The sequence below is a fragment of the Staurois parvus genome, unplaced genomic scaffold (assembly GCF_062004578.1).
Source record: "Staurois parvus isolate SC_StPar_1 unplaced genomic scaffold, SC_StPar_1.0 ptg000582l, whole genome shotgun sequence".
In the NCBI taxonomy this organism is placed as follows: domain Eukaryota; kingdom Metazoa; phylum Chordata; class Amphibia; order Anura; family Ranidae; genus Staurois; species Staurois parvus.
Genome location: NW_028318378.1, coordinates 1,061,269 through 1,087,143, shown reverse-complemented (window position 1 = coordinate 1,087,143; position 25,875 = coordinate 1,061,269). Strand labels below are relative to the sequence as shown.

The window sequence follows — 25,875 nt, the reverse complement described above, 5'->3', positions numbered from 1 at the left end:
CCAAGCAGGAGGAGAGCAGAAGGATGACTCTCTGTGGTGTCAGACTTCTCCCTTCTAACCCCCGACACCACAAGCCCAATAGGCAAACACTGCGCCCAACTGATGCTTCATAGCTACTTTCCAAGGTAGAGCTATTCCCTCCCACACCATGCAATATAGAGGCCTGAATACGCATGCGCGTGCCCGTATGGCACCAGTAACTTCAGTCTCTTGGTAACAGGATGAATGTTGGGGTCTTCAGCGAGACACTTTCATTGGTGCACTTACACTCCTATGGTAAAGTATCATTGTAATCCCGTGGCAGGATTTGTATAGCAAAGCAAACACTGTGTCTGTATAGCAGAGCCATCTACACAACCCAGTGCCTGGTGAGTATGGGAGAAGTGTCATGTCTCTGTGTGCCGTGTTCCTGTCATCTGCCAGGGGGCAAAATCCCTCTCACCAGATCCTGGGACTAAGGCCCAAACCATGGTCCTGGAAATGACCGGCTCCTGTGGTCACCTCACGATGAGCCCTTCACACTGGCGGTGTAGGCACTGTACTGTAGGCCACATCTCTCAGGTTGGATGTTCCCTGACTGATGCAGATACCTAAACATGGAGTGAACTGACCCTGAGCACTTCTCTGCCAGGTCCAGACTGTCTCCTGCCACATGCAGACTGCCTCCCCTCAGGAAAAACAAGATGGAGTCCTTCACTCTGCTCTCACTAAGCATGCTGGTCTCTGTAGTTCCATCCCTCATATCAGCCTATCAGGCCATTTCTGTTCAGGACTGCATATCCCACAATGCTTTGCAGCTGCACCTCCTGCTTGAGAAAGTCCCTGTCATTGGCTCCTTTAATACCTCTTCTGATTGGCTCTCTCTGTATTACAGTCTGAGAGGAGAAGGGAGGGGCTGAAATCCCTGACTGCCTTGTGTGTATCCAGTGCAAGTGTCAGATTTCACAGGAGATGCCAGTCAGCAGGTTACAGCAGTCACAGATAGGAGTCATTTCCTCCCTACACAAGGATCTACAGTCCATACACACCCAGCACAAGGCCGGGGCCACACTACCAGACGCTTCTCGGGGCTGCAGTTCCTCTGAGCTCCACAAGGTGGGGATCTCACTTCTACCCAGACAGGAAGTCTCTATGGAAGACAGGAAGTGATGTCAGGCACAGACAGGAAGTGATGTCAGATACAAACAGGAAGTTTTGGGTGAGAGGTGAGTTGGGAGGAAGCAGAGAGGAGACGTTGGTGGAAGTGGCAGCAGAGGAGGTAATAAGATGTTATTTCCTATTTACACCAAGTAACCCCCCGTCATGTCCGTCCTCTTCCTCCATAGTCACGTCCATTCTCTTCCTCATAGTCATGTCCGTCCTCTTCCTCCATAGTCACTGTGACGTCTTTTATCTCCAGCAGATGATGATACACACATATATAGTGTGGGAACCCAGATTAACCCCTTCAGGGGCAGAACATTCCCCCACTTCCGGGGCCGGAACATTCTCCTCATTGTGGAGAGGTGTCACCTTTCCCACCAATCACTTTCTCACCTCATCAGTCTATATCAAAGGATTATACCACTTTTATAAATGGCGAGGGATGGAGAATCCTATGACATCACACTGACCTCACAGCTCCTCCCCCAATGTCCCTCCATCCAGAGTCAGAAAATCCTATGACATCACACTGACCTCACAGCTCCTCCTCCCAATGTCCCTCCATCCAGAGTCAAATGTCCCTCCATCCGGAGTCAGAGAATCCTATGACATCACACTGACCTCACAGCTCCTCCCCCCAATGTCCCTCCATCCGGAGTCAGATAATCCTATGACATCACACTGACCTCACAGCCCCTCCCCCCAATGTCCCTCCATCCGGAGTCAGAGAATCCTATGACATCACACTGACCTCACAGCCCCTCCTCCCAATGTCCCTCCATCCGGAGTCAGAGAATCCTATGACATCACACTGACCTCACAGCCCCTCCTCCCAATGTCCCTCCATTTGGCTCCTTTCTTTTTATTCTATGGTCTTAGGATGTGGGGACCCTTGGCCTCCTCATAAGCAAAACAGAACTGTTGGTCCTGCGTTGTGTATAATGACGTCAGAATTCCTTATACCCTGCGTAGTGTGGGGGTCCTGTGGGGGGAAATTATACCTCAGCCTGAAGTGGGGCTTTAATAAAATGGAGACCTGAATGGAGAGGTGAGGAGGATTCTGGGAATATCATTTGATGTGACTATTTGTGTTCAGATGTAGAGTTTTCCTCCTGTGAAGTCTGGAGATCATATGACATCACATTGCCTCCACCTCCCTCCCTGATAGAAGAGAGAAAGAAGAAGAAGATTCTAGAAGTCACCAGAGAGATCACTGAGCTGCTGACAGGAGAGGTGAGCGGTGCCGGGAATTCTGGGACATTCTCCAGTAACAGACAAGGGATGTGTCTGGATGGTGACTGTATCATTGTGTGTGTCAGGTTCCTATAAGGTGTCAGGGTGTCACTGTCTATTTCTCCATGGAGGAGTGGGAGTATTTAGAAGGACACAAGGATCTCTACAAGGACGTCATGATGGACAATCAGCCGCCCCTCACATCACCGGGTAAGAGGAGACTTTATTGTAAAGGAGAGAGCAGTACGGAGGATCCACCTAGATCCCCCATCATCTGATAAACACATAGAAACAATGGATTCAGTCAGTGTGTGTGTTTCCTACAGATGGATCCAGTCATGGGAACCCACCAGAGAGATGTCCCCGTCCTCTGTATTCCCGGGATTCCACACAGGAAGGTCTCACCATCCCTCACCATCATCAGGTAGATGATGACAATTATTGGTAGTTGTGATTTATACACAGCATGTTTGTTACAATGAATGTTTTATTATATCTTTCAGAGTGGAATCCTCGATGATTATATTATTGTTGTTAAAGAAGAGTATAAAGAGGAGGATGAGGAGTATGGAGTGATGGAGGAGTTTTCAGAAGGACACAAGGATATGATGGAGCCACCTAATACCAGGAACCCCCCAGAGAGATGTCCCCGTCCTCTGTATTCCCGGGATTCCACACAGGAAGGTCACACCATCCCTCACTATTACAAGGTTGGTGGGATGGAGCATCTAGAACATGGACTTGTAAAGGTGATGTGTTGATATTTTCTGTGAATTAAAATATTTTATAGATGATATGAAAGTTTTAAGTGATGTCACAATATTAAAGCTTATATTTTACAGATGTTATTGCTGATCTGTCTCTTGATTTAGAGTGAAGATCTGATAAATATAGAATTTGAGGTGAAAGCAGAAGAAGAAGAGGCGTATGTGAGGGATGATCAGCAGTCTATGGAGGAGGATGGAATAACGGGGACATTTATAGAGGAGGACACTCCTACAGAGATCAGCACAGGTGGGTCATGAACACTAAATCCATTCCTCCACCCATACTGCTCACTGATTGGTCCAGAGTAGGGCGGGGACTGGGTGATATCAGCCTGTAATCCCCTGGTCACTTTCCTGAGCTGTGTTCCCCGTCCTGTATTCCTGGATTTCTCTCGGATAATCTTCCTTCTCTGTGCTGCAGACACAATTTATGTATCTAGACTGGATTTATGGAGTTTCTGGGGTTCAGCTGGCAGCAAAATGTTGATTTTCACCATAGACGTTCCTAGACCTAGGCACCTGGGGTGTGTCTTGTATCTGCTTCCCCATTAGTGGGTCTAGCAAGTTTACTGAGAGAGCAATGTCCCAGGGTTCCTTGCTCTGTTGTCTGCTGGCTGTGCTGGGTGGAGGGATATGTCTGTATAGTCTCAGACCCAAGTCAAGACCCCAGAGTGCAGTCTGACCCTTACACTGTATAATTTATATTGCACATTACATACTCCTGACCCCTGCACTATATACTGTACTACTCTAATATTTGTATCCTATAGAAAAAGCTGTACAATACATTTTTTTACACCCATTTCCTCCCAGCTGGACATTTTATATCGGATGATGTGATTGGAGCACAGACTTTTACATGGTGATAATAATGTGATAACATCCTCCAACTTTGGACCCTTAAACAGAAAGTGATAATGAGGGAGGAGTCAATACCCCAATGATGGTGGTCTTCAGGATCAGTCCAGTCTTCATCTTGGTTGTTCTCCCCCCATCCTCACTCTCTGACCTCTGGTGGGGCTCAGCCCCGCTGTTCTTCATGACTAAATCATGGACTAAATAAGGAAGTGCAGTACTTCTTGTGTTGGGAAGATGGCGATGAGTGATAGAGGGGGTGGGGACCCTCGTCCTATAATCCCCTCATCACTGCCCCTCCTATAAAAGACAGTTCTGGTTGTTTCCTCACTCTCTGACTAAGGTCCATGAATAAAGAAATGACCTGGTAGGAGAGCAGAGGAGCCATTTCCTAGTTTTCTTGGCTGTGCCATGAGTCACTGCAATTTTATATTATTTTATTTATTTCAGGTACTTTATATAGCGCCATCAATTTACGCAGCGCTTTACATTCACATCGGTCCAAAACCCTCAAGGGGTGTACAATCTATGGTCCCTAACTTACATTCATACATACACATACTAAGGAACAATTTAGACAGGAGCCAATTAACCTACCAGCATGTCTTTGGAGTGTGGGAGGAAGCCGGAGTACCCGGAGGAAACCCACGCAGGCACAGGGAGAACATGTAAACTCCAGGCAGGTGGTCCCATGGTTGGGATTTGAATCGGCGACCCTAGTACTGCCTGGCAGAAGTGCTAACCACTGAGCCACTGTGCTGCCCTAATTCTTATGCAGCACAACTCCCATAGACTTCAATGTAAAGTCACCAGTACGTTGTGTTTTTCTTAATTGCTGCACATTTTCTGCTACTTCTGAAGCATGATGTGTTTTGGTTTTTTTTAACCCTGACCTCTTCTCCCTGGTCATCCTTGTTTTATAAAAACTTTCTCCCTAGTATATCCCATTCTCACCTGAATGTAGCATAAACACATATTCCCATTTATTTTTTGTGTGTGTTTTTCATGTGTAAAGTGGGTTGTTCCTCCTTAGCAGAAAAGTCTAATAAATCCTCAGTCTCTGGAATTGCTGAAAATCCAGGGCACCGGCTTGCAGCACTTCGGTGGGTAACTCATAATCCATCCCATCCATGGGTGCTGGCCATACTGATGAGCTTTGTTGAGCAGTCTTTTATATGCTTGTTCCACCTCCCATTCCTGAAGGCCTAGAAACTCCATATCTTCCTGTGCCCAGCGCACTTCTGAGATGTTCAGCATCTGGTCTCTGTAATCCATGATTTCCTCCAAATGCTATTCCAGATCATTCCTGAAGTCAGGATCCTGTGACAGCCTCCAGTACAACAGCCCCAAGCCATCATAGCCAAAGCCTTCCATCAGGCTGTTGTCTTCTGTCCGAGGGCACCCCTGGGCTACATGCCAGCGGAAGGCTCTGAAGCTCTCAATCAGCAGCATTTCTGCTTGGACCAGCCTTCTTAACCCAACTGTCCACTCCTTGTGTGATGGCTCCCCCAATAACAGCACCCGCACTTCATACTGCGACCAGTACCTGTCCTGGATGGAGAGGAGACTTTCCTTGGCTGCGCTGCTCTCAGTCCAGCTCTTCCTTCCACAGCTGCCAGCGGACAGAGTCATCCCATTCCTGCAGGACCTGCACTGGCACCGGTCCTCTGTGCTGCATCCGCATCTCTTGCACCCTCCTTACGTATTCCTCTTCCATGGCGGCTGGTGTCCATACCTCTCCTCTTCTGCTAACCAGACCTCAGATCCCAGTGGTGGTTTGGATGTCCCAGACTGCAGGAAACATCCCACTGCTTGTCACTAAATGTGACGGAATGCCTATCACCCCAAATGGGTGATTCCATCATAGAACTGCTTCCTCACCTCCAGGATACAGGCCCAAGGTATTGTAGCCGGGCATTGCACCCAAGACTAGACGAGACTAGCTTAGATGTCAAACAAGAACGACTTTACTGAACAGAAATACAGTTTTTATACACTCCAGAAATAGGGGCAGTGCCACCAAATATTATCCATCAGGATAAACATCCCACACTGGTTAGATAACGAGGTGAAGCTGACATCGGTCTAATCCTATCATGTGGGCACCTCCAGAAGGACCTCCATCAGGATAAACATCCCACACTGGTTAGATAACGAGGTGAAGCTGACATCGGTCTAATCCTATCATGTAGGCACCTCCAGAAGGACCTCCATCAGGATAAACATCCCACACTGGTTAGATAACGAGGTGAAGCTGACATCGGTCTAATCCTATCATGTAGGCACCTCCAGAAGGACCTCCATCAGGATAAACATCCCACACTGGTTAGATAACGAGGTGAAGCTGACATCGGTCTAATCTTATCATGTAGGCACCTCCAGAAGGACCTCCATCAGGATAAACATCCCACACTGGTTAGATAACAAGGTGAAGCTGACATCGGTCTAATCCTATCATGTAGGCACCTCCAGAAGGACCTCCATCAGGATAAACATCCCACACTGGTTAGATAACGAGGTGAAGCTGAGATCGGTCTAATCTTATCATGTAGGCACCTCCAGAAGGACCTCCATCAGGATAAACATCCCACACTGGTTAGATAACGAGGTGAAGCTGACATCGGTCTAATCCTATCATGTAGGCACCTCCAGAAGGACCTCCATCAGGATAAACATCCCACACTGGTTAGATAACGAGGTGAAGCTGACATCGGTCTAATCTTATCATGTAGGCACCTCCAGAAGGACCTCCATCAGGATAAACATCCCACACTGGTTAGATAACAAGGTGAAGCTGACATCGGTCTAATCCTATCATGTAGGCACCTCCAGAAGGACCTCCATCAGGATAAACATCCCACACTGGTTAGATAACGAGGTGAAGCTGAGATCGGTCTAATCTTATCATGTAGGCACCTCCAGAAGGACCTCCATCAGGATAAACATCCCACACTGGTTAGATAACGAGGTGAAGCTGACATCGGTCTAATCCTATCATGTGGGCACCTCGAGAAGGACCTCCATCAGGATAAACATCCCACACTGGTTAGATAACGAGGTGAAGCTGACATCGGTCTAATCCTATCATGTAGGCACCTCCAGAAGGACCTCCATCAGGATAAACATCCCACACTGGTTAGATAACGAGGTGAAGCTGACATCGGTCTAATCCTATCATGTAGGCACCTCCAGAAGGACCTCCATCAGGATAAACATCCCACACTGGTTAGATAACAAGGTGAAGCTGACATCGGTCTAATCCTATCATGTAGGCACCTCCAGAAGGACCTCCATCAGGATAAACATCCCACACTGGTTAGATAACCAGGTGAAGCTGACATCGGTCTAATCCTATCATGTAGGCACCTCCAGAAGGACCTCCATCAGGATAAACATCCCACACTGGTTAGATAACAAGGTGAAGCTGACATCGGTCTAATCCTATCACGTAGGCACCTCCAGAAGGACCTCCATCAGGATAAACATCCCACACTGGTTAGATAACGAGGTGGAGCTGACATCGGTCTAATCCTATCATGTAGGCACCTCCAGAAGGACTTCCCAACAGACAAACAATAGGTGACTCCATTAACAATGCACACCTAGGAGGCACACAATGGGAGAAAGACACATCACACCTTAATAAACAGATTCCAGCAAGAGTCCTCAGCATTAGGTTGTTTTACTGATTATATCAACATCTTCTTAGAGTCTCTGAGTCTAGGAAGGAGGGGGATTGAAAACAGTCAATGCTAGTTTGGGGACAGGGACCCCAAATCTGTATCTTGGTCCTCCAGTTCTCAGAGTCTGTGTGTTTTGGGGAGATATGGACTTGAGTCCCAAGTAAGCTACTCCAAAGGTCCCCCCAGGCACACACCAAAGAATAAAGCCCCCTCAGACACCAGGGCCATGGTCCGTAGGCAAGAGGCTAGCCTGTAGTCCCCTCCAAAAGCCCATGTCCCGGTTGGGTCTGTCACAGTGGGAACTTACATTTCGGCTATGCTCGGGTGTGAATGGAATGTGTTTGGGACTTTATAATCCCTTCGATGTTTGCTTTGAAGTAGCATCATGTTTCTGGAAAGTCGTGTACAAAGTCATGATGGAAGTCACCCATCTAGACCAAGCTGCCTGATGTGGGCGGAGTCCTGTTTGGGGAAACCAATCAGCTTCTGTCTAGTAATCCTCTTTGTCTTTGTATTTTAGTCCATGGCCGGGAGATGAGGAAAACCTCAGAGGATTGTCTCACTTTGTCTCCAGACTGGAAAGTAGAAGATGAGGACATCATACAGTATATTCTAGGAGAAAACCCACCTCCCTCCAATGTCCATCCGGCCCCACCCAGTGTAGATGGACCATCGGATTCCTCGTATCCTGAGGAACCTCAGACTCTGCGGGACCGGGCCGGCCTTCCAACAGAGAAGAGGTTCTCCTGTACTGAGTGTGGGAAAGGTTTCCGTTCTAAATATGGTCTTAATGTCCATATAAGATCTCACACAGGTGAGAAGCCGTATTCCTGTCCTGAGTGCGGGAAATGTTTTTTAAGGAAGTCCCAACTTTACAGACATCAGAGGTTTCACACAGGTGAGAAGCCATATTCCTGTTCTGAGTGTGGGAAATGTTTTGTACTAAAATCAGATGTTGTCACCCATCAAAGGCGTCACACGGGGGAAAAACCGCACTCCTGTCCTGACTGTGGGAAATGTTTTTTAAGGAAGTTCCAACTTTACAGACATCAGAGGTTTCACAAGGGGGAGAAGCCGTATTCCTGTTCTGTGTGCGGGAAATGTTTTGTAGTAAAATCAGATCTTGTCACACATGAAAGGATTCACAAGGGGGAAAAACCATACTCCTGTCCTGAGTGCGGGAAATGTTTTTCAGACAAGTCCTTTTATCACAAACATCAGAGATCTCACACAGGAGAAAAGCCATATTCCTGTCCTGAGTGCGGGAAATGTTTTTCATGGAAGTCCAGTCTGAACAGACATCAGAGATATCACACGGGGGAGAAGCCGTATTCCTGTCCTAAGTGCAAGAAATGTTTTTTAGACACTTCAGATTTTTACACACATCAGCGATCTCACAAAGGGGAGAAGCCACTTTCCTGTTCTGAGTGTGGGAAATGTTTTTCATTTAAGTCCCATCTTGACACACATCAGAGATCTCACTCGAGAGAGAAGCCGTATTCCTGTCCTGAGTGTGGGAAATGTTTTTCAGACAAGTCCAATCTTTACAGACATCAGAGGTCTCACACAGGGGAAAAGCCATATTCCTGTCCTGAGTGCGGGAAAAGTTTTTTACAGAAGTCTGATCTTTACAAACATCGGAAATTGCACACAGGGGAGAAACCGTATTCCTGTTCTGAGTGCGGGAAATGTTTTTCACAGAAGTCCTATCTTTCTGGACATCAGAGATCTCACACGGGGAAGAAGCCGCGTTCCGGACATGAGTGAGGGAAATGTTCCTCACTGAAGTCCTGTCTTCCTGTACATCAGGGGTCCCACACAACCCTGGAGGTGTATTAGTGCCTTGAGTGCGGGAAATGTCTTCTAGATGAATGTTGCTGGACATCCCAGCTCTCATGTGGGGAAGAAGCACACCCTGATATACACCTCAGATATACTCCATGGCTGATCTTCATCATGGAAGAAACAGTCCATAAGGAGATCAGAGGTCCCCAAAGACATGGATGAAGTGTGGGACCGGGTTGGCCATTGATGGCAGGAGAAGAATAAAAATGGAGTCCTGACCTGTCATTGGCTGAATATATTTTGTGGTGCGAGATTTTGCATTCTATTTTTAAAAAATATTTAATTGAACAGATGTGACCGGCATTCGCCCAGCTGTGATGAATATTGGATGTATTTTATCTTTTAGATTGTAAGCTCTGAGGATCAGGGCCCTCCTATCCCTCTTGTATTGATCTGTATTGTTGCTGTATTGTCTCCTGTTATATTGTACAGCGCTGAGCACACTGTTGGCGCCATAAATCCTGTATAATAATAATAATTTCATACTCTGATTTATTCCATCTAGTGGCCAGAATGCAGTATTGTTTTATTTTTACTCTGAGTTCATTTCAGGAAAAATCCCCCATTTTGGTCACTAGATGGAGCTGATGATCATAAGAAATCACTGTGTTAAAGTATGTCCAGAATTTGTCATGGCGGATGAATGATCATCACGTTTGTCCAACACATTTTCTTTAGGTAGTTAGTTTCTTTCTTCAGGCACGGTGTCATACTAATCCCTGAGATCATACTCCTGCAGGTATGAGTACATCAGACATAGAAGAACAAAAGTCCAATAAACCAACAATATTCAACCAGCCATTGATTTAATATGGAAAATACCACATTAGGCCTGTAGATGGCGCTACGTTTTTTAGCAATACTCTCCATCTAGTGGCACATGTGGTATTTTCCATTTTAAATCAATGGAGATCATTCGACCAGCAAATATCCTAATAATAGCCATCATTCCCCCAGTCACACAGAAGGAATGGACACGCACTCGTGCCGGATAAATTGTTATGACATCTTTTATGAATGGACCCCTAAATGTAAGGAGATTCTTTTTATTTTTTTTATTGCATTTTACAAAATGTAATTGTTCATCAAACTTGAAAAAAAAGAACATGAAGGAAAAATAAAAGTAATTAAAAAAATAAACTCCTCCATTGTGTTGATGATCAATGACCAGCAGGGTGATGAAGAGAAGACTCCGGCCTGCAATGTGCACTCATCTTACTTGGACAGCAGACATATTATAGTAATGTACAACCAAGACAGCCAACAAAGTGCTGAACGTAACAACATCTGTATATTCAACCAAGATATAAAGCAAGAGGTGACAAAAGGAGGTTCAGATCCATTCACACCACAAACCAATGCAGTCACCAGTCATTCCAAGGGAGATCAGGTGACCTGATGATGATGATGATTATTTCCTGTGTCCTCTGGAATGCCCGCTCTGTCTGTAACAATCTCACCTCTGTAGATGACCTTTTTATCACAAACTCCTTTAACTTGCTTGTAATTACAGAAACCTGACTTCATGAATCTGATTCTCCCTCTCCTGCTGCCCCCTCCCATGGTGGTCTCCTCTTAACTCACTCTCCAAGGTCTAGTGGATGGAAAGGAGGTGGAGTAGGAATCCTCCTATCCCCTCAAAGCACTTTTCAGGTCCTCCATTCACCTCCTCATTTGAAGTTCACTGTATTTGTCTGTTCTCTCAGGTTTCTTTAAGAATTGCTGTGCTCTATTGTCCTCCTGGACCGATATCCAGCTTCCTTGATGACTTCCCTGCCTGGCTGCCTTACTTTCTCTCTTCTGAAATTCCCACTATCATTCTTGGTGACATCAACATCCCTGTTAATCGTAACACTCCTGCTACCTCTAAACTTCTGAGCATAACCACTTCTTTTGACCTAAAACAATGGACGCATGCTTCTACTCACTCCAATGGTAACTGCCTCCACCTTGTATTCTCCTACCTATGCACTCCTTGCAACCTCACCAACTTTCCTCTTCCTCTCTCTGATCCCTTATTAGCTTCACTCTCTCCTTGGCTTCCTCCTCCTTGTCTTCCAACTACCAGTTACCCGTAGAAACCTTCATTATCTTAACCCTTCACTTCTTTTTTTGGCAACAGATTGTCTCTATGACAAAATCTCAGTCATGTCCTTCCCCAACATGGCCACTTCTGTATACAATAGTTCACTGTCATCCACCGTGGACACATTGGCCCCAATCACTACACACAGAATTAGGCCCCGACTGCTACAGCTCAGGCAAACAGACAATACCAGATGCCTCAAAACACGTAGCCGTGCTCCTGAGCTTTTATGGCGTAAGACTAGGACCCAGCAAGACTTCGACCAATAGAAATCTGCCCTTCAAAAATACAATTCTTGTCTCCACACTACCAAACAGACCTAGTATATCACTCCCATTAACAGCCTCTCACGCAATCCCATCAACTCTTTTCTACCTTTAACTCTCTGCTTTGTCCTTCTCTACCTCCACCCACTAACTCACTCACTGCCCAGGAGATCGCTAATCACTTCAAAAATAAGATTGATACAATTCACGACGAGATCTCCACTGTACAGACATCTTACCCTACACTCCTTGTCCACCAGGCATCTCCCTCACCCTACACTCCTTGTCCACCAGACATCTTCCTCACCCTACACTCCTTGTCCACCAGACATCTCCCTCACCCTACACTCCTTGTCCACCTGACATCTCCCTCACCCTACACTCCTTGTCCACCAAACATCTCCCTCACCCTACACTCCTTGTCCACCAGACATCTCCCTCACCCTACACTCCTTGTCCACCAGGCATCTCCCTCACCCTACACTCCTTGTCCACCAGGCATCTCCCTCACCCTACACTCCTTGTCCACCAGACATCTTCCTCACCCTACACTCCTTGTCCACCAGACATCTCCCTCACCCTACACTCCTTGTCCACCAGACATCTCCCTCACCCTACACTCCTTGTCCACCAGGCATCTCCCTCACCCTACACTCCTTGTCCACCAGACATCTTCCTCACCCTACACTCCTTGTCCACCAGACATCTCCCTCACCCTACACTCCTTGTCCACCTGCACAATCTATACTTCCCTTGTTTAACCCAGCTACTATAGAGGAGGCTGGTAAACTGTTTTCTAAAGCCCACCTAACCACCTGCACCCTGGACCCTGTTCCCTCGTGAATACTATGGTCACCCTCTGGCTCTATCTTTCATTCTTTAACTCATATCTTCAATCTCTCCCTTTCTACTGGCATCTTCCCAAACTCTCTAAAACAAGCGCTAGTCACCTCCATACTTAAAAAGGCCTCACTGGACCCCACCAATCTTGGCAACCTAAGACCCATCTCCTTACTCCCTTTTGCCTCCAAACTCCTTGGACATCTAGTCTACAACCGACTGGGCTGCCACCTTATTGAAAATAACCTTCTCGATCCCCTTCAGTCTGGAGTTTGCCCACAACACACCACAGAAACTGCTCTCCTAAAACTCACAAACGACTTACTGCTGAAACCAATGGTCACTATTCTGTACTTGTACTCTCTGCTGCAGTTGACCACCCCCTCCTCCTCAAAAAACTCTGTTTACTTGGTCTCTGTGACTATACTCTCCATTGGTTTGAATCTTACCTATCTCACAGCACCTTCAGTGTCACTTACAACTCTACTTCCTCCTCTCCTACTCCTCTTACTGTCAGGGCCCCCCAAGGTTCTGTCCTTAGTCCTTCTTCCTTGGGTCGGCTTATAGCTTCCCATGGTTTCCAATACCATTTCTATGCTGATGACACACAAATCTATCTCTCTACTCCTCAGCTCACCCCATCAGTTTCCACATGTATCATCAATTTACTAACAGACATATCAGACTGGATGTCACTCCACTTCCTAAAACTCAATCTATCCAAAACTGAGCTCATAATATTTCCTCCGCAACTTGCCTCTTCCCCTGATTTCTCAGTCAGGATCAATAGCACCACTATCAAGCCATCCCTGCATGCCGAGGTGCTAGGGGTAACCCTGGATTTTGAACTATCCTTTCAGGCCCACATCTAATCCCTATCCAAATCATGCCGGCTCAACCTCCACAACATCTCCAGAATATGCCCTTTCTTAACCAATGATACAACAAAGCTCCTTATTCACTCCCTGGTAATCTATCGACTCGATTACTGCAACTCCCTCCTCATTGGCTTACCTTTACATAGGCTATCTCCCTCCAGTCCATCATGAATGCTGCTGCCAGGTCCATCCACCTTACCAACTGTTCAGAGTCTGCCACCCCTCTCTGCCAATCCCTCCACTGGGCTCCATTCAGTGTCCTCCACCCCTCTCTGCCAATCCCTCCACTGGCCTCCATTCAGTGTCCTCCACCCCTCTCTGCCAATCCCTCCAGTGGCCCCCACTAAGTGTCCTCCACCCCTCTCTGCCAATCCCTCCAGTGGCCCCCACTAAGTGTCCTCCACCCCTCTCTGCCAATCCCTCCACTGGCCCTCACTCAGCGTCCTCCACCCCTCTCTGCCAATCCCTCCACTGGCCTCCATTCAGTGTCCTCCACCCCTCTCTGCCAATCCCTCCACTGGCCTCCATTCAGTGTCCTCCATCCCTCTCTGCCAATCCCTCCACTGGCCCTCACTCAGCGTCCTCCACCCCTCTCTGCCAATCCCTCCACTGGCCTCCATTCAGTGTCCTCCACCCCTCTCTGCCAATCCCTCCACTGGCCCTCACTCAGCGTCCTCCACCCCTCTCTGCCAATCCCTCCACTGGCCTCAATTCAGTGTCCTCCACCCCTCTCTGCCAATCCCTCCACTGGCTTCCCATTGCCCAACGGATAAAATTCAAAACACTAACAATAACATATAAAGCCATTTATAACTCTGCCCCAAATTACATCACCGATCTTATCTCTAAATGTCAACCTCCTGCTCTCTAGCTCCCTTGTCTCCTCCTCCCATGCTCATCTCCAGGACTTCTCCAGAGCTTCTCCCATCCTCTGGAACTCTCTACCCCAATTTATCAGACTATCACCTACTTTGTTCACTTTTAGGTGATCTCTGAAAACCTCTCTCTTCAGGGAAGCCTATCCTGCCCTCAGCTAATAATGGAATCTTCTACTCCTCCTACCAGTCCATCCCCCACAATTACTAAGTTTTGTACCACTAGCCCCTCCCTCTTAGATTGTAAGCTCCAAGGAGCAGGGCCCTCCTATCCCTCTTGTATTGATCTGTATTGTTGCTGTATTGTCTCCCGTTATATTGTACAGCGCTGAGCAAACTGTTGGCGCCATAAATCCTGTATAATAATAATATTCTGTTTGTAACATTATAAAGTATTAGTTTGAGTTCATTGTATGACAACGTTGTTATGTTACAGAAGACGTGAGATAAGAAGTCTCAGTAAAATGACCTCATCTTTTTGTAGGATGTATAGGTAGCTTTTTCAGAATCACTTAATACCTTCACCCGCTACAAATCTGCCTTCCGCACCTACACCTCCTCCCTCCATGCTGCCAAACAGGCCTACTTCTTGACCCTCATCAAGGCCCTCTCCTCCAATCCTCGCCGACTCTTCTCTGCCTTCAACTCTCTACTCTCTCCACCCCCACCTCCACCCAGCACCTCACTCACTGCCCTTGAGATTGCCAATCACTTCAAAAACAAGATTGACACAATTCGCAAGGACATTGCCGCAACTCACACACCCTCTCAAACCGTCCCCTCTCACACAGCTACCCCCTTATCCCCCCTCCCCCTCGACATAACCCGCAGGGACTTCGTCGCTGCTCAAACTCTCTCCAACCCCCTTCACCCTCACTCAGCTACCCCCTCATCACCCCTCTCCCACGGCCCCACCACTGCTCTGACCTCCTCTTCCACCCCACCCTACATTCCTCATACTGAAGCTCCCCCAACACTCCGCACCTTTGACCTTACTACCATCGAGGAAGTCTCCAAGATCCTCTCTGATGCCCGCCTCACCACCTGCCCCCTCGACCCTATCCCCTCACAACTCCTACGACCTCCCTCCCCCTCCATCCTACACTCCCTCACCCACATCTTCAATCTCTCCCTCTCCTCAGGCACTTTCCCCTCCCCTCTGAAACATGCACACATCACCCCCATACTTAAAAAGCCCTCCCTGGACCCCAATGACCCGAACAACCTCAGACCCATCTCCCTGCTCCCATTTACATCTAAACTCCTTGAGAGCCTCGTCTACACCCGCCTATGCTCTCACCTCAACGACAACAACCTCCTCGATCCCCTACAGTCCGGCTTCCGTCCCCTACACTCCACCAAAACTGCCTTACTCAAACTCTCCAACGACCTGCTAACCGCCAAAGCTAATGGCCACTATTCAGTGCTCCTACTCCTTGACCTCTCTGCGGCCTTCGACACAGTCGACCACCCCCTCCTCCTCAAAAAACTACACTCCCTCGGCCTCAGAGATTCTGCTCTCTCCTGGCTCTCATCCTACCTGTCACAACGCTCCTTCAGCGTTACCTATAATGCTACCACCTCCCCCTCACTCCCCCTCTCTGTTGGGGTCCCTCAAGGCTCTGTCCTTGGGCCCCTTCTCTTCTCCATCTATACCTCCTCCCTTGGCCAACTCATACACTCTCATGGCTTCAACTACCACCTCTATGCCGACGACACACAAATCTATCTCTCAACCCCCCACCTCACCCCCTTGGTCTCAGCCCGAATCACACACCTGAGCGACATATCAGACTGGATGTCGCTCCACTTCCTTAAATTGAACCTCTCCAAAACCGAGTTTCTTGTCTTCCCCCCAGCCCGGACACCACCCCCCACTGATTTCTCCGTCACATCCAACAACGCTACCATCAAACCCGCCCTGCAGGCCAGAGTACTGGGTGTCATTCTGGACTCCAACCTATCCTTCCAGCCCCAAGTCCAATCTTTAACAAACTCATGCAGACTCCACCTCCGCAACATGCAGACTCCACCTCCGCAACATGCAGACTCCACCTCTGCAACATCGCCAAAATCCGCACGTTCCTAACCCCAGAAACCACTAAACAGCTCATCCACTCCCTCATCATATCACGACTAGACTACTGCAACTCCCTCCTCACTGGCCTGCCTCGCCGCTGGCTATCCCCGCTTCAGTCGATCCTGAATACGGCTGCCAGACTCATTCACCTTTCCAACCGCTCTGTCTCCGCCACCCCCCTCTGCCAATCCCTCCACTGGCTTCCGATTGCGCAACGGATCAAATTCAAAATCCTAACGCTGACGTACAAAGCTGTCCACCATACTGCCCCGAACTACATCACTGACCTAATATCCAAGTACCACCCAACACGCACACTCCGCTCCTCACAAGACCTCCTTCTCTCTAGTTCCCTGGTCTCCTCCTCCCATGCCCGCCTCCAGGACTTCTCCAGGGTGTCACCCATCCTCTGGAACTCCCTGCCCCAACCCATCAGATTATCACCTACTCTCCTCTCCTTTAGGCGCACCCTGAAAACCCATCTCTTCAGGGAAGCCTACCCCACCCCCTGCTAACTTGCTGATCTCCTCCACTCTTCCTACCACTCCATCCCCCACAGCTATCTCCTCCTGTGCCACCATCCCCTCCCTCCTAGATTGTAAGCTCGAAAGAGCAGGGCCCTCGAACCCCTTGTGTATCACATTGTATTGGTATTGTTCTGTCACATGTTCTGTCCCCCTCTGTAATGTACAGCACTGAGCGAACTATCGGTGCTTTATAAATACTGTATAATAATAATAATACATTATTTGCAGTGACGTTGGAAACCAAACCATCAGAAAAGCCGTTATCTGGTAATGTAGTGATGTCCTTACCAGCCGAGGTTAAAGGCCAACCCTTGTCATATTCCAGAAGATGTCAGAGAATTCCTCATCCTATACTGCCCCCTTCAGGTCACTGAAATCAATTAGTAGAGAAAATAGCACCTAGTCTGACGTCATTGTGAGGAGAGAGAAGCTTTGCCCGCCTAGGTTTATGTGGGGGATAAAAGTAAGAGACGGACAGAGAAGAGGACACACATCACAAAACAAGACCTCACAAGACAGGAGACAAGGGACAACAGACGGACACAGACACCCCCTGAAGTGAGCGCACTGAAAGCTGACATCACTGACACCATACAGTCCATATTGGGAACTAGAACTTTCATTTTCCTCAGATAACTTGTACTCCCCTTATATCTCCAGATACATTGTTTAGTCCGATAACGGTTCTGGTGAGCACAGGAGGGGATGTGACGTCATTTTACCTGCAGTATAAATTATTATCATTTCCCTCCTCTGGGGAAGATTGATTTTACATATCCCTGAAGCTGATTCTGGCTTCTAGTCAATGGTTTATCCGGATGTATACAGTATATATATGACAAGGTAGACTACTTCATGTAACATTACATCTTCATCTCAGATTGTAAGCGGATTGGATTGGCCTGTGTATGGGATTCCAGATCAAGTCATGACAAGGTACACGTTGAGCGTTGAATATCTGGGTGTAGAGAGATCACGGGGGGGATTTGTATATCTGTTGTCACATGTTGCTGAGTTACTGATTTCTTACACGACATTTCCAGACAGTTGGATGTAATTCATTAATATTTGGAAGTAATTGCTGGCTTGTATTTCTCCCCATTATTGTGGATTAGATCATTGTACTGTTATCTTGTATTGTTTATTATTTATCATCACCTATTATATTTCATCCCCATTTTGTACTGATTTATATTATTAATAAATATATATTTTTGCACATTATTGCTTTTTATTTTGTCTTCCAATTATCACAAATACAGAACTGGGATGTCGGTTACTTTGTGAGAATTAGTAGGGAATCTCCTTCATTCCAGATCCCGCCTGTTTCCATGAATTGTATACGGATTATTTCCTCACAGATAAAGTTCTGACGATTTGTACCGTTCTGGTGTTTTTGGTCCTCAGAAATGAGATCTGCCGTCATCAGACATGATGGATTTTCAGACATCTCTCCCATAGTTTGTAGACTCTATAACTCTCCTACACACTGAATCATAGACACTGATTGGGGTTATTGTACCCAAGAAATGGCGCAGAATACACCTTTGTCTACATTTATAAGGAAAGACGATTTATTTGTAAAAACAAGAAACAAGCAAAAATGGTAAAAAGTGGTGTTTAAATATCACCAAAATAAATATCTATTTGTGTGAAAAAATTACAAAAATATAATTTGGGTACAATGTTGCATGACGGTGTAATTGTCATTCAATGTGTGAGAGCGCTGATAGTTACCAGTCGGCCTGGGCAGGAAGGGGGTGGAAGTGTCCGGTATACAGGAGGTAGAACCATTTTTTTTTAAAAAGACCTCCAAGTGTTTGTGAAATCTCCCACCACAAAATGTACTCAGCCAATCACAGGGCAGGACTCCATTTTTATTCTTCTCCTGCTATCAGTGGCCGACCCGGTCCCACATTTCATCCATGTCTTTTGGGGCCTCTGATCTCCTTATGGACTGTTTCTTCCATGATGAAGATCAGCCATGGAGTATATCTGAGGTGTATATCAGGGTGTGCTTCTTCCCCACATGAGAGCTGGGATGTCCAGCAACATTCATCTAGAAGACATTTCCTGCACTCAAGGCACTAATACACCTCCAGGGTTGTGTGGGACCCCTGATGTACAGGAAGACAGGACTTCAGTGAGGAACATTTCCCTCACTCAGGACAGGAAAGTGGCTTCTCTCCCGTGTGAGATCTTTGATGTTTATGAAGACTGGACGTCTGTGAAAAACATTTCCCACACTCAGGACAGCAGTACGGCTTCTCCCCTGTGTGAGATCGCTGATGTGTGTAAAGATTGGAAGACTTTGTAAAACATTTCCCGCACTCAGGACAGGAATACGGCTTCTCCCCCGTGTGAGATCTCTGATGCTTGTTAAGATTGGATTTAGAACAGAAACCCTTCCCACACTCAGTACAGGAGAAGCTCTTCCCTGTTGGAAGGCCGGCCCGGTCCCGCACAGTCTGAGGTTCCTCAGGATAGAAGGAATCCGATGGTCCATCTACACTGGGTGGTGCCGGATGGACATTGGAGGGAGCTGGGTTTTCTCCTGGACTATACTGTGTGATGTCCTCATCTTCTACTTTCCAGTCTGGAGACAAAGTGAGACAATCCTCGGAGGTTTTCCTCATCTCCCGGCCATGGACTAAAATACAAAGACAAAGATTACTAGACAGGAGCTGATTGGTTCCCCCAAACCAGGACTCCGCCCACATCAGGCAGCTTGGTCTCTGAGGAGCTTACAATTCCACCCTCAAGGGAACTAGGAAATGGCTCCTCTGATCTCCTACCAGGTCATTTCTTTATTCATGGACCTTAGTCAGAGAGTGAGGAAACAACCAGAACTGTCTTTTATAGGAGGGACAGTGATGAGGGGATTATAAGACGAGGGTCCCCACCCCCTCTATCACTCATCATGACAGAGGCATGCCTGTGTTAGCAACATCACGGGAACATATGCCCAGCAATCATCTTTGCAGTCATGGATTTTCTCCTGTTGCCCCTTTACTACACTTTCCAGTTCGGAACATTTTTCTTGGTAGGCTATAGCGGCCTCCATGTTTGGGTCAGATTTTCCTGTGCTGGTCAGAGGTCAGGCTCAGAGACCAGTATTTATAGAAGAAGACCAACCAACAGGATAGGTATACAGGCAGGTCACCCTGACAGATGACATGGGCTCACCTGAGGTGCGGGGTCTAAGCACTAACCAGTATCACCGGAGCTCCAGATGGTGGGTATGGGTTTTGCTGCGTGTTAGTACCAGGTCACAGTAGTAGTAGTCAATAAACAAGCCAAGGGTCAGTAACAAGTGCTTCCAGGTCAGTAGTGAAGGTACAGAAGGTAGCAGGAGAGACAAGGGCAAGATATTGGATGGAGAAGGAACAAATATCTGCCAACCAGGAAGTGCAAAAACATGGCTTAAATCAGGAAGTTCATGGGAGGAGCAAAGAGTTCAAGGTTCAGCAGAAAACACAGCAATGGATAAGCAGAGTGCCGTCCATTATATCAGGTAACTCAGTGAGAAGAGTTTCTGCCAGACACAGTAGAGGTCCTGAGTTCAAGTCTAGGCTCTGACAGGTGTCTACGTTGAGCAGAGGCAATGAATTAAGATTTAGCTTCCAGCTGATCCCCAGAACCTCCATAAATCCAGTCTAGATACATAAATTGTGTCTGCAGCACAGAGAAGGAAGATTATCCGAGAGAAATCCAGGAATACAGGACGGGGAACACAGCTCAGGAAAGTGACCAGGGGATTACAGGCTGATATCACCCAGTCCCCGCCCTACTCTGGACCAATCAGTGAGCAGTATGGGTGGAGGAATGGATTTAGTGTTCATGACCCACCTGTGCTGATCTCTGTAGGAGTGTCCTCCTCTATAAATGTCCCCGTTATTCCATCCTCCTCCATAGACTGCTGATCATCCCTCACATACGCCTCTTCTTCTTCTGCTTTCACCTCAAATTCTATATCGATTGGATCTCCACTCTAAATCAAGGAAATGAGAGAAAATATCATCCGTAAAATATAAGGTCACATAAAAAATCCACACATCATCTTTACAAGTCCATGTTCTAGATACTCCATCCCACCAACCTTGCAATGGTGAGGGATGGTGTGACCTTCCTGTGTGGAATCCCAGGAATACAGAGGACGGGGACATCTCTCTGGTGGGTTCCTGGTATTAGGTGGCTCCATCATATCCTTGTGTCCTTCTGAAAACTCCTCCATCACTCCATACTCCTCATCCTCCTCTTTATACTCTTCTTTAACATCAATATTATCATCCCCGAGGATTCCACTCTGAAAGATATAATAAAACATTCATTGTAACAAACATGCTGTGTATAAATCACAACTACCAATAATTGTCATCATCTACCTGATGATGGTGAGGGATGGTGTGACCTTCCTGTGTGGAATCCCGGGAATACAGAGGACGGGGACATCTCTCTGGTGGGTTCCTGTAGCTGGATGACTCCACCATGGTGTCCTGGTACAGATCTTTGTGTTCTTCTAGAAGCTCTGACTCCTCCATCCCCCCATCCTCATCCTCCTCCTCTTTTATCTCTTCTTTAACCTCAGCTTTAGGATCTCTCAGGTTTCCACTCTGAATATATAATAAAAATGCCATCAATGGTAACAATGCAGATAATGTACAGATCCTAATGATACTATCAGTGATTGTTCCTCATCTACCTGATGATGGTGAGGGATGGTGTGACCTTCCTGTGTGGAATCCCGGGAATACAGAGGACGGGGACATCTCTCTGGTGGGTTCCCATGACTGGATCCATCTGTAGGAAACACACACACTGACTGAATCCATTGTTTCTATGTGTTTATCAGATGATGGGGGATCTAGGTGGATCCTCCGTACTGCTCTCTCCTTTACAATAAAGTCTCCTCTTACCCGGTGATGTGAGGGGCGGCTGATTGTCCATCATGACGTCCTTGTAGAGGTCCTTGTGTCCTTCTAAATACTCCCACTCCTCCATGGAGAAATAGACAGTGACACCCTGACACCTTATAGGAACCTGACACACAATGATACAGTCACCATCCAGACACATCCCTTGTCTGTTACTGGAGAATGTCCCAGAATTCCCGGCACCGCTCACCTCTCCTGTCAGCAGCTCCATCATCTTCTTGGTGACTTCTAGAATCTTCTGCATGTTGTGTCTCTCAGGGTTTAGGGAGTCACATGGAGGCACTGTGATGGTCATATGATCACCTGACTTCAGAAGAGGAAATCTCTGTATTGAGGAACCAATAGGAATATCGTGTTAGATTCCCAGAATCCTCCTCACCTCTCTGGTCAGGTCTGTGTTTTATTAATAGAGATGAGAGTGATGTCATGTGACCTCCCAGAATCCTCCTCACCTCTCCGGTCAGGTCTGTGTTTTATTAATAGAGATAAGAGTGATGTCATGTGACCTCCCAGAATCCTCCTCACCTCTCCGGTCAGGTCTGTGTTTTATTAATAGAGATAAGGGTGATGTAATGTGACCTCCCAGAATCCTCCTCACCTCTCCGGTCAGGTCTGTGTTTTATTAATAGAGATGAGAGTGATGTCATGTGACCTCCCAGAATCCTCCTCACCTCTCCGGTCAGCAGGTAGATGATCTCCAGGGTGAAGTTTAGTATCTTCTCAGTCATGTGACTCCGGTCCTCCTCCATCCTCATTGGTGCCATCATGTGATCTATACAGGTCTCCTTGTAGACGGATAACTTTGGGAAATGAAAGTAAGAATTACACTCACCGGCCACTTTATTAGGTCCACCTTGCTAGTGCCAAGAAAATCTCCCCCCCACCATGACACCACCAGCATGAACCATTGATACAATGCAGGATGGATCCATGCTTTCATGTTGTTTATGCCAAATTCTGACCTTACCATCTGAATGTCGCAGCAAACTGTCTGCCCATTCTCCTCTGACATCAACAAGGCATTTTGCTCCACACAACTGCCGCTCACTGGGATATTATCCCTTTTTCGGACCATTCACTGGAAACCCTAGAGAATGTTGTGCGGGAAAATCCCAGGAGATCAGCAGTTTTTGAAATATGCAGACCAGCTTGCCTGGCAGTAACAACCACACCACATTCAAAGTCACTTAAATCCCCTTTCTTCTCCATTCTGATGCTCAGTTTGAACTTCAGCAAGTTGTCTTTGCCATATCTAGATGCCTAAATTCATTGAGTTGCTGCCATGTGATTGGCTGATTAGCAGTTTGTGTTACCCAGCAATTGAACAGGTGGACCTGATAGGGAGGCCAGTGAGTGTATTTGGATGTATTGGTCACACAATAATAGGATGTGGATGTGAGGGGGGAATAGGAGGGTTGCTGGACATCTAACCACCTCAATACCGGACACTTCCACCCCCTTCCTGACCAGAACACTTTTCAGATGTCAGTGCTGTCGCAGTTTGGATGACAATTATGCGGTCATATACAGTACTATTCTAGGCACTGCCTAGTCTGGGCAAAAATTGTGTCCCATTCCCAACGTGTCCAACTGCATGAAAATCCATCCAAATTCAATATAAATCCCTCATAAATACTGAATAGAAAAATAGAATCATCAATATTAATAGTTCTTTTATATCAGTTGATGTGCTTGTGCCCCTCCAATCACACTGCGCCAACCGACCGTGCGGAATAATGTGCCTTGTGCCTCTCCAATCACACTGCGCCAACCGACCGTGCGGAATAATGTGCCTTGTGCTCCTCCAATCACACTGCGCCAACCGACCGTGCGGAATAAAGTGCCTTGTGCCTCTCCAATCACACTGCGCCAACCAACCGTGCGGAATAAAGTGCCTTGTGCCTCTCCAATCACACTGCACCAACCGACTGTGCGGAATAAAGTGCCTTGTGCCTCTCCAATCACACTGCACCAACCGACTGTGCGGAATAAAGTGCCTTGTGCCTCTCCAATCACACTGCGCCAACCGACCGTGCGGAATAAAGTGCCTTGTGCTTCTCCAATCACACTGCGCCAACCAACCGTGCGGAATAATGTGCCTTGTGCTCCTCCAATCACACTGCGCCAACCGACCGTGCGGAATAAAGTGCCTTGTGCTCCTCCAATCACACTGCGCCAACCGACCGTGCGGAATAAAGTGCCTTGTGCTCCTCCAATCACACTGCACCAACCGACCGTGCGGAATAAAGTGCCTTGTGCCTCTCCAATCACACTGCGCCAACCAACCGTGCGGAATAAAGTGCCTTGTGCTTCTCCAATCACACTGCGCCAACCAACCGTGCGGAATAAAGTGCCTTGTGCCTCTCCAATCACACTGCGCCAACCGACCAACCGTGCGGAATAAAGTGCCTTGTGCCTCTCCAATCACACTGCACCAACCGACCGTGAGGAATAAAGTGCCTTGTGCCTCTCCAATCACACTGCGCCAACCAACCGTGCGGAATAATGTGCCTTGTGCCTCTCCAATCACACTGCGCCAACCGACCGTGCGGAATAAAGTGCCTTGTGCCTCTCCAATCACACTGCGCCAACCGACCGTGCGGAATAAAGTGCCTTGTGCTCCTCCAATCACACTGCGCCAACCGACCATGCGGAATAAAGTGCCTTGTGCCTCTCCAATCACACTGCGCCAACCGACCGTGCGGAATAAAGTGCCTTGTGCTCCTCCAATCACACTGCGCCAACCAACCGTGCGGAATAAAGTGCCTTGTGCTCCTCCAATCACACTGCGCCAACCGACCGTGCGGAATAAAGTGCCTTGTGCTCCTCCAATCACACTGCGCCAACCGACCGTGCGGAATAAAGTGCCTTGTGCTCCTCCAATCACACTGCACCAACCAACCGTGCGGAATAAAGTGCCTTGTGCTTCTCCTTTCATCAAAGTGCAGATCTCGTGCTGCCCTCCAGTGCCCCCCCTCCAGTGCTCCCCCTCCAGTGCTCCCCCTCCAGTGCTCCCCCTCCTCCACCACAGGATGTGGACTCTTACACTGGAATAGGAGTCCTATGTGCTGTGTCATGGTTCTGGTTAGTCTGGAGCTTGTAGTCCTCCTGGATGATTGTGTACAATTCCCCCCCCCAATATATCATACAACTGATGGTTCATCTCATGATGTATGCAGGGAGGAGATAACAACAATCACCCACATGGTGTCATTCCATTTATTACAAACTTCCTTTACAGCAAACCATATACACTCACATTTGTATATAATATACAAGCAAAATGTCCGACCGAAAGTGGCCCATCCACATGAGTCTCACCATTCGGGAATTACATCACCGCAGCTGTCACTGACGCATTTCCCCTCCTCTAGGGGGCTGTAAGAGGATTGGCTGCTGGTGGTAGATGGTCTTATTTATACTGTGTGTCTCCATATCTCCGAGCCCACTTCCCCTTCCTGTCCTAACCCGGTGTCACCTCCGTGTCCTCCCGTGGCCTTGCGTGGTCATGCAACACTGAACCCAAATGACATTTGTAACATTTTTTTAGACAGAGCTTTCTTTTGGTGGTGCAGTATTAATTCACCACTGGGGGGAGGGAAGGGGAGATTTAATTTATTGATAAACAAACAAAAAAAGAACAATAATTTTGAAGTAAAAAACTTTTTTCTTCATTTGTTATACCATTTTGCAAAAAAAATATTTTTCTCTTTCACTGATGGGCATTGATGAAGCTGCATTGATGGGGCTGCACTGATAGGTGGCACTGATTTGCAGCACTAACGTGCACTGATATGCTGCACTGATGGGCACTGAGATGCTGCACTGATGGGGCTGCACTGATGGGGCTGCAATGATGGGCA

At 47.3% G+C, this 25,875-nt stretch overlaps 3 protein-coding genes across 3 annotated transcripts; 1 reads left to right on the top strand and 2 right to left on the bottom strand.

Annotated features, from left to right (window-relative positions):
• Nucleotides 1-2,220: 2,220 nt before the first annotated feature.
• Nucleotides 2,221-10,666, top strand: LOC149450116 (uncharacterized; the record flags this gene model as incomplete). Its single annotated transcript, XM_089692348.1, has 3 exons — nt 2,221-2,376; nt 2,463-2,579; nt 8,117-10,666. Coding segments are annotated over 3 exons (1,605 nt in total), but the record flags the coding sequence as incomplete, so codon positions are not given.
• A 10,250-nt stretch (nt 10,667-20,916) lies between these two features.
• On the bottom strand, nt 20,917-21,405 carry LOC149450115 (uncharacterized). The gene is made up of 2 exons (XM_089692347.1): nt 21,178-21,405; nt 20,917-21,069 (listed from the first exon to the last, which is right to left on the bottom strand). The coding sequence occupies exons 1-2, from the start codon at nt 21,403-21,405 to the stop codon at nt 20,917-20,919; spliced, it is 381 nt and encodes a 126-aa protein (XP_089548473.1).
• Nucleotides 21,406-21,926: 521 nt separating this feature from the next.
• LOC149450114 (gastrula zinc finger protein XlCGF66.1-like) lies at nt 21,927-23,691 on the bottom strand. The gene is made up of 2 exons (XM_089692346.1): nt 22,684-23,691; nt 21,927-22,337 (listed from the first exon to the last, which is right to left on the bottom strand). Exons 1-2 carry the CDS (start codon nt 22,777-22,779, stop codon nt 21,927-21,929), a joined length of 507 nt encoding a protein of 168 aa, XP_089548472.1. The 5' UTR covers nt 22,780-23,691.
• Between the last annotated feature and the right edge of the window lie 2,184 nt (nt 23,692-25,875).

Excerpts from the sequence above, each read along its gene's own strand:
- LOC149450115 (XM_089692347.1), bottom strand. The coding sequence starts at position 21,405 with ATGTTTTATTATATCTTTCAGAGTGGAATCCTCGGGGATGATAATATT. Across the intron at positions 21,070-21,177 it reads CCATCCCTCACCATTGCAAG|AGTGGAGATCCAATCGATAT; the intron begins GTTGGTGGGATG and ends TCCTTGATTTAG.
- LOC149450114 (XM_089692346.1), bottom strand. The coding sequence starts at position 22,779 with ATGATGGCACCAATGAGGATGGAGGAGGACCGGAGTCACATGACTGAG. Across the intron at positions 22,338-22,683 it reads TCTACCTGCTGACCGGAGAG|AGATTTCCTCTTCTGAAGTC; the intron begins GTGAGGAGGATT and ends TCCTCAATACAG.